Raw genomic sequence first — 15,768 nt, 5'->3', positions numbered from 1 at the left:
GATGAATCCCCGTGCGACGATGGCGTCATATTTCCAGGATTACACTTCGAGAAACCCCTTAAGCCTTTTCATCCCTATCGCTTCCGATGGAAACAAAAATGAACAAAAGTCAATCGAAGTCGCGGGGCATTTCCATCCCTCCGTTAAAATTTACAAAATTAAAAGAAGCACCGAAGGAGCCTTTTTCGGGTGGAAAAAAATCCCGGACTTTCGAATCCGCTGTTCGAAAAATGAAAAAAATCTATCTCAATCGTTGGAATTTTCGCCCAGGGTTGACTCCGCGGACGCGTCCTATTCTCAGGGTTCGTACCGACCCCGTAGCGGTTTCGTCGACCCGCGTTATGCACATAGGACTTTGTCAGCTGTTACACGAAGAGGATGGTGCGGAGCCACGACGCGTGCGCCCGTAGAGTCCGACTCCGTCAGACGGCGCCCCGTTGCTGGTACCGTCAGACGATCTCGCCTGGCAGCCTCTCCAGTAGGCCAATTCACACCTTGCGTGTTTGACCGACGGTTCTAGAGCCCGAAGAGCGGCTTACATGTAGAATAAAGATATAATAGAGAACAAAATTCATACGAGATAACGAACGAAACGAGCTGTAAAAATTTGAACAAAAATATATATATATATTATAATATTTAATCCAACCAGAAACTGCAAACGAACAAAACCAAAGAAAAGCAAAAAAAAAACCGTCTGTCGTGTGTATCGTGTCTTGTACAAAAAAAAAAAAAACACCCCATACACCTACCCCCGCATCGACACACGACGATTTATTGATATAATTGAAACGATTATTATTATTATTATTATTATTATTGTCATTATTATCATTATTACCGTTATTACTGTTATCATCGATACTGTTAATTTTATCATTATTCATGTGATATCGTCATCATTGTAATTATTATTGGTACTCTTAATGTTATTATTATCATCGTCATAATTCACGACACAAGTCACGTAACTAATATTCGTCGTAAGTGCGGCGTGGAAGCGAAGAGAGAATCAGAAATCTGTATTTCCGCACATCTTCATCCCTTATTTTACTGTCCTATCGAATGGAGTAACGTGCAGAAATTATAATGAATAAAATATTGAGAAAATAGAAAAACTGAGTGTCTTCGGAGTTGTTATCTGTATTCGATTCGAGAAAAGTTGTGGTAATCGAGTATCGTTCTAGCCCGGATCTTTTTCTCGTTACTCTATATTTGGAGGGCATCAATTTTTCACTCACGGTAATTTTCGAGCAACGAAATTTCCGTGGCGTTTCAAAGTTACGCCGAAACGATCGTAGAAACTCACCTTTCTTTTCTTGGTTTTTTTCTTCTTCTTTTTTTTTTTTTTTTTTTCAATTTTATATAATCCGTGAGCGGATGTGAAACAACTGCTGCTAACCCACGTGATACGACAGTGACAACACCGTGTGTATAAATATGTATATATATACGGCGCGAGGAGACGAATAAAATAAACGATAATATCGAACGGCGGTGCGACGATTTTTTTCGGATCCTACGTCGCGTCCTGTCTCTCTAAGGGAAATTTCATTCGCTCCCCGAATTCGAGTGGCTCGGAGCTCGGAAAATTGCTACGAGCCGTACGTAAAATAACGATCAAGTGCGGTGTGAAGTAACGAACGTAAGTGATCAGTGCAGGTGAAATAAAGATTGTTCCGGTAACGCGGAGTAGATATCTATAGAGATCCTTTTCAGTTAATCGTACGGTTCACGAAACGCCATGGCGAACGGTGGAACGAAGCCGAATGACGAGTTCAGCGATTATTCGGTGACGATGACGACGACGATGACGACGGTGCCGGTGGTGGAATAGTAAATTTTCCGATCGAGATATACCCCTGTAAATATCCATAGACTAGATCCTTACGGGTGTAGAGTAACCGATGTACCCGAGTGCACGTTGCCGCTGGTTGAAGAGATTCGATATAATCAATCGACGGAGCAATCCCATTCGCTGGCTGCTCGCGCTCTATGGGGATAGTAGGAGGATGTGAATCGAAATTCTCTCGGTGATTCGGATATAAATTGAAACGATCTTCTCCCGGAGGATCATATCATCTCTCGAATAGACGAAAGGGAAGAAAATAAGAGCGAGGTATAGCGATATATCCGACAGACGGAGAAACGGAGCAGCGAATAGAGCGCTACGGTTCTATCTTAAATTTTAACGTGGTACACACCTTGAAAAAGTAGAAAGGAATACGGTGGAAAAATAAATGGACAGTCAAAGGGGGCGATAAACTTTTCAGATAAAAATCACGCAACGTCCCCCGCTGTTGGTTCAGGAAGCACTAACGAATAAAATAGGAAATTACACGTCCTCGCAGCAGGATATAAGGCGCGATCGACGCTCCGAATAAACTAAATTAACGTTTCACATGAAGTGCAACGCGTGTGAAATTTAATGAAACGAACTAAAAAACTGGAAGGCCACTAATTAGATTGAAGCAACGAAAAAATTAAAAAGTGCTAAACGGTACGCGTAGGATGTGGATGTTTTCGGGATATTCTCAGTGTCTTTAAGTCGATAGAAAGTTTTCAAGGACATACGAAGAGAAAATCGAGCTCGCGGTGTTCGTGGATTTTCGTGCGACAAAAGGAAAGAAAAAAAACACACCCCCCCCCACACACACACATCACACACACGTTCGTTCGCAAGCTTGCGGCGTTGCTCTTGGTTTATTTTTTTTTCTTCTCTTCCTACGGGTCGTCGCCGACGAGTATCGGGACCTTGATTTGCGGTGCAGAGGAGGCCACCACTCTACACAATATTCCTCGCATCCGAGAGCAGAGGCGGCAGCAGGGTGAAATCGCGTCAGAGGTGCCTGTCTGTGCCAGGCGAGTCCCGACCGCGTAGATCTTCGCGTGTTTCCTCGGTCAAGGTCTTTCGGGGTGGCGGGAAAGGGGAGGAAAAGGGGCGGGGGGCGGGCGGGCTTAAAATTTTCACCTCAAGTTTTGCATCGCTGAGGAGAGCTTTAGATTCAGCCCAACGTCGCCGGTATCTCGGAATTACCTCGAAATTGTGCGAGAGGAGTGAAAAAATATTGTTCCTTTTTTTTTTTGTCTCTTCAGTTTTCGATTAATCATCGACGAAACGGTCGTCGCAGGCGTATACGGGTGTCCCGTACACCTGGACGTTATCACGTTTTCCGAATAATATGAGCTTTTATTTTGAAATTATAAAAGCCGAGGGCAAAAACTGCGACGAGGTCGTCGCAAGCACTAGGTAGCATGAAGGAGCTTTTGGATTCGTTAACGGAAACGGACCGCGGCCCATAGGTCCCAGCCCTGTAGGTGCTCGAAAAGTACCCCCAGGGAAACCGGATCTCACCTTCGCGGGATTTTGGAAAAATAAGAGGAAAAATTCACCCGGAGCATCGAAGAATCCGTTCGCCATTGGAGAGCTCTTTGCGAGGGGCGAGTGAAACGAGGAGAATAGGATACGGTAGTAAAAGAGAAAAACAACGGTAAAACAAAAAAGGCGCAAAAAAAATCGTTACTCACGTCCAAAAGTTAAAAAGATACAATCGAAGCTGAAGCATACAAATAAGAGAGAGGGACCTTCTTCGGCAAACATCCTGCCCGCCTCCAGAAGGCCTCCTAAGTAAAAATAAAAAGACGCCGCAGGGGCCACTAGAAAAAGAAAGAGGAAATAAAGGAAAAAATAAAGAAGAAGAATAAGAACACGAGAAGTAAAAAGCTGCAGCAATTCAGAAACGACGCGCGCGGGGCGCTCTATTCCGAGCATAGATAAAGGACGAGCAGTGTGGCGTAAATATTTCACTTATATTTTACACGGAAAATTCACGAATCGTCGAAATCATTTTCCAATTTACTCGACATCTGCTCTCCCTTCCCAAAAATATCGTTAAAATAATAACGATAATAATATAGGGATCAAAATATTCCGTACAAATATTAAAAAAAAAAAGGAAAAAAAAAAATTCACTCTCGCATCTCCATTCACGGTATAAATATACCGATCGCCAATTACCAACGGATCAAAAACGAAAGATACCTCTATCTGTTTTTTAAATTCATCGATTTTCGCCGAAGAATACTCCCGTTCGGCGAACGTATAGGTATATATCTATATAATCCGAATCGCGTGGCGTCACCCTCATCGGAGCAGCGTCCCTTTAAGGCGGGAAAAAGAGGACCGACCCAGAACGGGGTTGTTCCCTCAAAATAATATCCGCAGCATATCCCACGAGCGCAAAAAAAAAAAGAAGAAGAAGAAGAAGAAAAAAAAAACTCTAAGAAGAAGAAGCGAAATAAGAATAAGAAGAAGGAATAGAAGACTAAAAATAAAAAAAAAATAAAATAATAAAAAAAGAAAAGAATTAAGAGAAGCGAAAAAAAACAAAACTAAAAAGTAATATCACGGTAGAGAATAAGATACAGCTCCAGATTCCGACGTTACCCTCCACCCCCGTGACTCCTCCCCCTCCCCCTCGCCCCCAGACTTATTATACCCAGGTTCTTCTGTACGACTTGAAGGTATAAACGCGAACGGAAGAAAAAAAAAAAAAAGGAATTTTCAAAGAAACTGAGACGTTTGGCGACTAAAATAGGGAAAAAAGCACAAACCGAAGCCGCGTGAAAAAGATTCAAAAAAAGGAGAGAAAAAATATCAAATCATCCCGATTATGGTGAACTGCGAAATGGACATTAAACGTGCGAACTATCGTCAATTCGATACGCGAGTGTGGTTGAACAGAAAATAATGAAAACGGGTTGAAATCGTAACACTACTACTGCTACTACAGCTACTACAGCTACTACTACTACTACTACTACTACTGCTATTACTACTACTACTATTACTCCTACTACTACCACCACTACTACTACTACTAATAACCATAATAATAACAATAACAATAGTAATAATAACAACAAATCGTACGACTGTGCGATGTCCCTATTATCGTCGTATATCAAATAAGACCCTTCGTACGGTTCAATATATTGAAGTATTTTGAATTTCAAATTTGACAGAATGACGTCCCACCTTAAGATTACCATAGAACGTTATTCTCGTTGTGCAGTGATGGAAAAAATACATCCCATGCTTTAATACATCTCAATCGGGTCACGTGATCACCCTTGTAAAAGAATTATTGATATACATCCGCGGACGTGTATTAGGGCACACGAATAATCTGACTGACGGCGGAAAAATATATTCAAGAACAATAGCAAAAAGTTGTAACCAAAGAGCGATAAAAACAAGTGGACATAAAGTAACGCAACGGTGGCGGTTCCGGAGTAAAAGATAAACCGAGTGATCGAGATGTGAAAAAGCTACGAGTGACGATTCGACTAATTTATGTAAATAGTTGTATATACGATTAAGCTATACATATATACACAAATTAATGGTTAATTATAGGAAAGATATATATAAATAGATTTTGGTAATGGCAACACATAGTTACTCAAATCGTTGAACAAACGATTGACAACTATATAATATATATACGTAGATATATGCCATACATAGATAGACATCTATACGTTATATATATATAACATGACAATTAAATCGATCCGATAATTGGCCTTAGTTAGCAAACAATTACTCGGATTATTGGTATTTTCCCGTTGCAGTTCGCTATATATATATCGGTATACCTATTTCACTTTCCATCTACATATACTGAACACATTATTAAGTATATTAAATAATTAATCAATTATTGGTACAACCTGTATTATATTTTGTACATCGGTATAAATAATAATTCACGTCAGTAATTAAGAATAGAAAAAAAAAAAAAAATTAATAATTCCAAATAAAATACAATAATAGTTTCCGAACAACCGAAGATTACTAACGATATAGTATACAATATTACATTCAACTAATCCTGTACATAAATCAACGTATGTACAGATCTATCCATGTATTTGAATGAACGAAGAAAAGGTGTATTCAATTTCCCCGTAGACACAATACTAATTGGTAGAGTCGTTAGAGATAAAATTGTTTTTAGAAGTCGTCGTGAACTCTTTGAAAATTGAACATATGATAACGATATTATTATTAATAATAATAAAAAAATAATAAAAAAATTTACAACCAATCGAAGGTTACAAAAAAATACTCTATATTTGAAAGAAATAAAGCGCAGGTCGGAACAGTACGGGTATCCAATCAAGGCTTTAGACAATTTTTCCCACCCGCCTGGTCTAGCTGGGCTCATTAGCGAGAGGCGTTGTACGAGACGTGTATACGTGTATATGATGATTTAATTGATCTACCTACTAAAATTAGTTGAGAGTTAAAATTTAAAACTTTCGGGAGTTTCTGTATTACGGTAGCTCTACACCTGCAGAGCGATAAGGAGAGAAAGAGGAAAAGAGTGGGTGGAAAATGGACGTCAACGCCGCGTAGGTTACATTAAATTAGACGTTATATTAAAGAGAAGTTAGAGTAGAGATCGGATTAAATTCAAGTCAAAGTTAATGCGTAATAAACCCTTGTATACACATACCTTATACCCTTATTTAATATTATAACTGTGTGTCTTAAAGTACTTAATCTATACATATAACATATATATATACATATATATATATATATATATTACGATATACCTTATATATACACAATTACGTGTTAAAAACATAAAAGAAAAACATCAAAAATATTATTATTATTACTATTATTATAGTTAGGCTAGAGAACCGGGACCAATTTTTCACTTTCTGTCCAATAAAACTATTATTATATTACCTATCTGATACTGCTTAGAGAGAAAGAGGCAAAAGAGAAAAAAAAAAAACGAAAAAAGAAAGAACAGGAAACAAGAAGAAGGTATTCGCGTATGCTGCAAATTGATAAAACGTACAGCAACAAGAAAAAAAGAAGAAAAAAGAAGAAAAGAAAATACGAGAGACGGAGAAAGGAAAGAACAAACTTTCGTTAATTGTATATCGTATTAGATTTTGTTTTTTTTTCATTCTCTGCGACATTACGACTATAGAATAGTCCGATATCGATGTTAAAATTATAACGAAGACAATTCGAGTAATAATAGTATAAATTATTGTATAGTCAAAAACCGAACGATGACACATGAGCAATAAATAATTCTATATACATATATACATACCTATTATAACTATGTACAGTGAAAAAAGAATAAATATTATCTAAACAGCATTGGAAATTATAAGAACTAAACAAGAGGAAAGAGGGAAAATAAAATAATATAGAAAAACCGAAAAAAGTACGATGATATATAATCAGAGAGAAATAAAGTAATGCAAACCGACACAACAGAGCGTGAACAAACATACAGATTCTAAAATTTTGGTCCAATTCATAAAGCCGTTTTATTAACTGATAATAATAATAATAATAACAAATAATAACAATAACAACAATAATAATTATAATAAAGATAATAATAGTTTTAACAACAAGAGTAAAATAATAAATCTATACACATGCAACAGCGTATATAATACCATTGTGCAGCGAAGCCCAGGAATTTTATTTAAATTAAACGACAAAAAAGTAAGGGATATCGAAACAGAAATGATAAAGGGTTGGTAAATACCATGTGCCCTTGTGCAACGTGCGAATGGAATCTAGATAAAGATTGAAATATTGAAATAAAAGAGAAATATATCGAAAAAGAAGAGCCAGAAAAAAAAAAGAGAAATAAAAAAAAAAAAGATCGAAACCAATATGTCAAGGTGATGAGAGAAGAAAAATAGGAAAAAGAAATAGAAGAAATTTTCTCGGAACATGAGAACACCTTGCAACGAAATCTGACGTAATATACCACGTAGATATATAAAAAATAAGAAAAAGAATAAGAAGAAGAGTATAGGTGGAAAAGGGATCAGCTATCCTCTCCCGATGCACCTCAAAGACTATTTCCCGGATATCGCGAGAGGTATTTTATTTGTAGAGTGAAAGGCGTCGACAGTGATGCGAAGGAATCGTCTTCCCATAGGAGACGGGGGTGCGCGTCGCGTCGATTAAGATTAATAAAACGAGGAGGAACGGATTCTACGTCGTTCGAGTTGTCGTAGACAAAAGGGGTACGGATAATCGTAAAATTCAATTAGGATTTCAAAGACAAAATGTCGACCTCTCGCAACGAGGAGGAGTACAACAGCGGCATGGGTACGGACGCCATAATATCGGAGGAGAACATGACTTGGGGTGGCGGCGGGGTAAGCGGGGGTAGCGGGGGTAGCGGAAGTAGTGCCGATTTACTGTTCGGATTCGAATCGATTCAAGACGCCGCGGGTTCGTTCAACGCTTCTTTAAACGACAGTTACGCCTGGAACGCTAGTCTGTACAACGACACCGTTTTCATATTCAGCGGCATGTATCCGTCGGGATACAGCTTACCCCACATAGTGCTAGCGTCCATAGTGATAACCTTCCTAATGATCGTAATAGTGGTCGGCAATATGCTGGTAATAATAGCGATAGCTACCGAGAAATCGTTGAAAAACATTCAAAATTGGTTCATCGCCAGCCTGGCGGTAGCCGATTTTTTTCTCGGACTCATTATAATGCCCTTCTCCCTGGCCAACGAAATAATGGGATATTGGATATTCGGTTACTGGTGGTGCGACATTTACTCGGCAATGGACGTGCTTCTGTGTACCGCGAGTATTATGAACTTGTGCCTAATCAGTCTCGACCGATTTTGGAGTATCACGCAGGCCGTTGACTACCTCAAAAAAAGAACACCGGCCCGAGCCGCTCTCATGATCGCACTCGTCTGGCTACTCTCGGCTCTGGTTTGCATACCCCCCTTACTCGGATGGAAGAGACCGACGCCGGAAGAAGAATTCCCAAAGTGCAAGGTAAGAGCATTTTTTTCACGATTTGTTTTGCCCTCTCTCTCTTTATTTTCCTACACTAAAAAATCGATGACGCAGCGAGGTGCGTCCTGCAGCGGTCGACCTGCACACACCGAACAGTTCTTTCGGGGTACGGGAATAATAACGAGGGCTACTTACAGTCGGATCACGTTTCGATCGCGACCCTCTTACTTTTAGCGATCGTCAAAGCTTTTCGTTTTAGAGCTTTAATGGATCACATACGTCACCGAAAACTACTTTGCTCTGTACAACGCCGGTTGCGATATACATAGGTATATACCGTTACGACGACATTTTTCAAAGACGTTCTCCGCCATTCCTCGCACGAATCATCATCGCGGTTGATGTCGTCATTGAACTCGCGCTCGAAATATCCTATGGGAATCGGGGTGAATTTCGACAACGTGTTGCTCTCGGAAATATTTTCCGAGCTACCCCAGAGAAGAGACGAGAGACGAAAAAAAATTTGTCTCCCGAAGTCGAACTTTCGCGGATAAGTCTGCACTCTCCTGCGGAGGGGTGTAAGGGCTCGTATAACGCGCGAACGACGATGCATCTTGTCCCGGTGAATCCGAGTTCTTGCGCGAACCGCAACCGCGCACCAATTGTACGACTGTGGAACTCGCGTTCACCCTCAATTTACCCGCGTTGCAGCGTCGCGGCAGAAGTTTAGTCTCCGGACGAGAGAAAGCTTTTGAAAAATTTAAGTCGCGCACAGAGATCGGCTGTGCCTACGTTGCTTTTGAAAAGACCACGTCTTAGCCGTGGCGACGCGACAGCCGACGTTCACCGCGTTAAACTCCTTGCGAGCCGTAAGATGCAACTCGTCTCGTACAGATGTGTGTGTTCGCATTAAAATTATTCCGGTGCTGGTACACCTTCTATTTCGTCTTTGAGAGACGCCCGGACTCGTACGTCTTTCCTCACCGAATCTGATTCTCATTTCAGTTGTTCGGTTATTTTTCTTCTTTTTTTTTTTTTCTATTCCAACAATTTTCACACTACTTTATACCAGAATGCGGTTATTAAGGGTATGAAAATAAAAAACCAGCATGCGGAATATTTTTTCGTACACGTTGTTCGTTACAGCGTGGGAAAATGGATTCATTAGCTCAAAGGATGATAGGACCAACAACAATTTATCGCGATTCGTTTCGTCGGAGAAACAAGATCGCTCGTCGAGTGGGTGTACGTTCGTAATTTTTTTTTTTTTTTTTTTTGCGTTCGCTTATAGATTTCGGTGGGAGAGACGGGTCGAGGGGTTATAGCTTTCATTGATATCGAGTAATCAGTTGTATCATATACTTGACCAATTTGCGAGGAGCAACAAAATATATCAGGATTCCTTTGCCGAACGTGATGCCGAGAGATAGGGGGGGGGTATAATACATACCCATACACCGGGTAGAAAAAAGGAAAAGCTTGAGCACGAAGATCAGATACGTAATATGCCATTCGATCGAATGGATATTAAACCGAAATTCTTTTTTTTTTAAAAAGAGTCTAAATATTGTTTTTTCGTTTTTTTTTTCTCACGCAGAGCTTTCGCGAAAATAGAAAAAGTCCTGTTCTAGAAACTTCGAGAATTCCGGAATAAACGCGGTTCGGCGAGAAAATCCGAAGGAGCACAATTCGTAAGAAGATTTATAAATCAGATCAGAAAATGTTGAGGGTCGATTTGGCGTGGAACGCCTCATATATAATGTAGTATCCGTATTACCGAGTATACCCGCACATCCGTGCGGGGAGAATCGTTCGAATCGCGTTGAGATTGAAGCTCTGAGAATTCCGTTCGTCGGTCGCGGTTGTATACGTACATTCATATGTATATAATATATATTCATGGGCGTGTACACACAACGGCAGATACTCGTACGTACGGTAAGTTTTTTGTTTTTTTTTTTCTAAAAAAGTCGCAAGCTCGCCTAGCGTAGAAACCTCTTTTCCTCTATCGCGGGAACGGATATATGTTATTCGATGTTATTGGAATTGGAACGTGAAACGTCATACGACACGGACGTTGGCAGGTAACAAAGTTTCATCGTGTACGGGTATGGATTACCCTACACGTGTACGTACGTTGCACCGCGGTGGCTTATTTACCTCCCCGTCTATGGCGCATAAATATTTAGATGCACGTACAGCATCCCGCGCGTACCCGCGAAACTATAGGGAGCAAACGGTGATCACGGTCGACGGTTTTGCGGCTCGAAACGCAACGGTTTCAACAACGGCTCCCTCGATTTTCCACCTACCGATGACGGAAATTTGATATCAATGAATGTCGTTGACGAGATAATGCGACGCAGCTTCGTTTTCAACGTACCACGTCAAACGTAGGTACGAACGCTGTTTTCATTGGCCAAACTTCGTAGGAAAACAAGGGTGGACGATACAGATATATATTTGTTAACGGCGTGCAAAAATAATCTTCCAAAATTTCAGCCGAATCATCGACTGATCGGCGTCGACTGGCGAATCGCCGAACGATATTCGTGAAAGAGGAAGTAAAAATTGAATTCAAAAAAAGAAAAAAAAAACAAATAGCTCCGATGGATTTACGCGTGCAGAGTGGGCAATTTTCAGCTCATAGCTCGAATTCGCGGGGTCTAAGGTTTTCTCTCATATAATATCACGTTATTAAATAGCAAGAACAGCGACAGCGGCAGCGGCAGCGGCAGAAACTTGACTACCGTAATAATTAGAGACCCCCTTTAGCAATAATATGCAACCATGTATCCGTCTGTCGGGCGCAGTTTGATACTAATTCTAACTATACCCTTTCGGAAGAAGTTTCTGCCGGGTGCGGGGGTGCGGGGGTTAGGCAGGGGCAGGGGGATGGGGATGGGGGGGGGCACGGCCCTCCAGCAAGCTTATCTAGTTTCAGTTATATTCGACTAAACTGAACTTCTCGGCTCACGTACGAACGAAAGACCAAACACAGAGGAACCACCGACATTTATACCGGTGCCAATCTCTCGGAATGATTCTCAATTGGTTCATCTGTATCCGACGTTATAACTCGGGTACTCCGATGTACACCCGACGTCTCACCAAATCAAGTTGAAAAGGAACGCTTTTGATAAGAATATAAATTGGCTGAAAGATTCTCGAACTACGTATACACACGCGGGTACATACGATATCACATGCTTATTTTCACGTCCGCGTACACGTGTATATATATATATATATATATATACATATTTACTCGTACACGTACACGTGGAAGGGAACGCAAGCTCGATCAAAGCAGGTGTGTTCCACTTCGTTTCGTGCTTACGTACCGTTCCACTTGAAGCAACCGTCGTTGCAAAATGGCATTCGGTTTCTTCCTCCCTCGTGTGTGTGTGTGTATACGTAACTTGTGTACACACCGTATGTATACACGACTACGGGTACGTGCGGCCGGGCTACGTGTGAGTTTTCATTTTTATCGCTCAAGGAATTTCCACGTTTTATACATAGGAGGTACAGGTATACGTACATACCGCATCGCGTATCTAGCGTTCGCCGGCTTAAACGTCAGCTCGGTACAGGGTGTTCGATTTCAAATACAACGGGGATGATCACCGGGCAAAAATGGCCGATTTATTTATCTCGAGCGATACGATGAGAAGGCTGCTTCGATATCGCGATACGAAAAACTGAGCATACCGCGCGGCGGTCGTCCGCGGTCATCGGCACCCCCTGGACCTTTTTTTGGAGAAAAATATTCCTCGCTCGAGTTTCCACAGTCCTTTTCGTCGCGAAGATTTATTATCTCCTTTATATCACGTACCTTTCGATATCCGCGAAAATCCGTCGATACATATATTTGAATTGGGAAGGAATTCATTAGTTCACGTATCCGAAGGTTATTAGGCTCAATCGTTCTTGAAAATTGCTTGCACTGGTTACGCGCACACGTAGAAAAGAATAGACACACACGTACGTGTGTGTAGGTATAGTGCGCTCGTAGACGTGTACCGTGAAACGTTAACGCTTTCGAAACGGTCGGGTAAAGAGGGTGAAAGGGGTACGAGGACGTCTCCTCTCGATCAATGCGAGTTTCCATATACTGGGTGAAAACATTATACTTCCGCACGTGCGCGCGTATTACACACGTACCCTACGTTTCGAACGAGCGGTAGTACCGCGCGAGCACGCATCGCGATCCAACCCAACCCGACCCGACCCCAGCTTTAACCCGAAATTGCGGAAAAGCGCGTGGAAATAAACGGGGCGAATGATTATGTACGTTATGTGATAATTGTGCTGATCGACGATTTTCATTTATTCATCTTCTTTCTGCCTCCCTCCTCCGAAGTCGTTGGCGAAAGTCCGATGGGATTCCGTAAGCGATTCGCCCGACGCTTCGCTTTTTTCTCAAATTTATTTATCATCGTCGTCGTCATCGACGCGATCGTCGTTATTTGTATATATATATTTTTTTAATTCATTTATTGCGCCTACCTCCGCAGTACCGGCTCCGTATATAAATGATTAAGACTAGGGCACCCGAAATCCGTATAAGGTCGTCCGAGAGCCGCTACCTCCGCCGCCGTGACGCGCGACTCGGGGTATAAATTTGCGGGTCGGTTCGTGAGATTACCAGGTTACGTTTCCCTGGGGTACGGGAGGGAGAGAATTCGCTTCCACCGTGTAGGGGAGTTTTCGCGAATACCTATGTACGGAAGCGCGTCCGTGTGAGCGCGCGCGTATATATATATATACACGTATACATACACGTTTAAACGTTACGTGTACGTACACACGGGTAACGCGTAGCTCGGTAGGGCTGCATCGGACCCCGGCATAACCCGAAAGGGTGCGGGTCAATCTTTTCAACCTTCGCAAGGATCTGGCGCACCGGCGTTCGCTTCGAAACCCCCCCCCCCCCCCCCCCCCTGAAAGCTAATTTGCCGAACGTTTCGTATTATGCCGGCTAGCCGCCGCCTGATACTTTCGACGTACGCGAGCACCACCCCGCTCACCACCGTCGCAAAATGCAGAGCGAATCGTTCTTCGAAGTCGGAAAAATGTTGGAAGAAAACAAAAAAAGAAACAAAAAAAAATCGATGAGCCAAATATATGGGAAAACAAATTCGAGGAGCGGGAGAACTTTGGAAAAAAAACACCTGATCATCTTTCGTTTGGGAAAATTTTTGTACTCCGCTTTGATAATGTGTACCGTGTGTGTCGCGACAAACGGAAATATTTCACATCTCTAACCGTCGACGGGAACTCGTTCGCATTTTTTTTTTGTTTTTTTTCAACCCGCTCGTCTCGAGGAGAAGTCAAGATTGAAGATATTTGAATACGCCATTAAGCGTATAATACATAAATAGTACATCACGTCTATGTATTGTTTTCTCCGTCGACGCGTCTTATCCCCTTTTTACCTCGGTTTCGCGATATTCCCTGGCCTTACCCCGAGGGCTGCAGCTCGAGCTCCCGTTCATCGCGAAGGTCGGGATCGAGAGTGGCGAGGGGTAAAAGAAATTCGCCCGGATTCTTGATCTCTCCGGGAGAGTTCTTCGCTTTTTTCCCCCGCAACTCGCAGCACACGTCTTCGAGGAGTTCTTTTCCCCTTTTTTCCGCCCCCTCCCCCCTCCTCCCCTCCTCGGGGGCCCTGGCTCCTCGCCCTCGTCCTCGCGGAGCTGCGGAGGGTGGAAATCAATTCTTTCGGCAAATATAGAAAAAAAAGGAAGAAAGTTTATCGCACCGGTCATATTGTCTGTGAAGGGTCGTACGTGAAATACGACTTTTACGTGCGGTACGCGCGGTGGCGGGGGGGGAGGGCGCTTCGGGGTGCCCCGGGATCGAAGCCACTGAGAAAAAAATGTTCTAGTGTAACGCCTTAAATTCCGCTACCGGTTGCTCTTTAGATTCGCATCTGCTACTCCGACTCGAAATTCGCCGGATAGCCTCGAGGCTCCCTACACCGAATTCTCCCGAAACTGGAAACAACACTTAAGACAAATCCGTTCTCCCTCGTAGCACTGAACGTCCAACGGGAGAAAAGAAAAAAAAGGGGCCCGCTATTCCGTGAATTTCGAAAAAAATTCCGTCGATCGCTCTTCCGACACACAACTCGAGACTATCATCTCATCGGTCTCGGTAAAAGGTACGAGAGTACACCGCTAATCCCTGGTAGATTTTCGCTTTTCCGAAAGCGAGGCACTCGAGGATCAAACCCCGGATCCTCCGCACGTCTTGGGGTTCTCCGCGATACAGATTCGGCCGTACGTATAGGTATACACGGTTGATTGGGATCGCGAATTTATATACAGGTTCGAGCGAACGGTCCGCCGATACGCTCGGGGTTTTTTTCGATCTCGGATGGATCATTACCGCCGATTCGACCGAGTCGCCCTACCCCTTTCCGGGCGGAGGGAAGAAATATTTATCGGGGGACGCGCGTATCAATCGGCCATACGTTACCCACAACTCGTATATAACTATAGTATATATATATATATATATATATGTATATAGATATATATTTTTCGTCGTCGGGTATCACAACTCGTCGCTATAATTAATTACATATATACCCTTTTGATGGGTGGGTAATAGATTGTTCGGATAAAACGCGCCCCGTCGAATCTCCGCTCACGTGTACGACGCGCGTACACGCGCGCGTACAGATTCCAAGGATAAATGGTACCTAAGGGATTCTTCGGGTTCAGCTTTGCCGACTGAACGAATCAACGAAATAACCGAGCTAAGCATTTCCGAAGGCAAACCCCGATCCCAACCTTCGATCGCCACCCTCAGGACGTTTCGGATAGGTTTTGTTACACACGCCAATATTGCATGCCGCATCAGCTCGCGAGATTAGCTTCATTACGATCCCTCTATATTATATACCTATGTACGGGCCCGTCTCTCTACCCATGT

General features: G+C 42.4%; 1 protein-coding gene across 2 annotated transcripts in view; it reads left to right on the top strand.

Moving 5' to 3' along the window:
- Positions 1-2,966: 2,966 nt before the first annotated feature.
- LOC105685707 (alpha-2A adrenergic receptor) overlaps positions 2,967-15,768 on the top strand; it is an 87,733-nt gene continuing 74,931 nt past the window's right edge. For both annotated transcript variants that reach the window (XM_048649218.1, XM_012400061.3), the window contains exon 1: positions 2,967-8,865. In XM_048649218.1, the coding sequence (XP_048505175.1) occupies positions 8,128-8,865 (738 nt within the window). In that variant the 5' untranslated portion in view covers positions 2,967-8,127. The remainder of the gene's footprint in view (positions 8,866-15,768) is intronic.

This window comes from Athalia rosae, chromosome 2 (genome assembly GCF_917208135.1).
Source record: "Athalia rosae chromosome 2, iyAthRosa1.1, whole genome shotgun sequence".
NCBI classification, from domain to species: domain Eukaryota; kingdom Metazoa; phylum Arthropoda; class Insecta; order Hymenoptera; family Athaliidae; genus Athalia; species Athalia rosae.
This window is presented reverse-complemented; position numbering and strand designations above follow the sequence as displayed.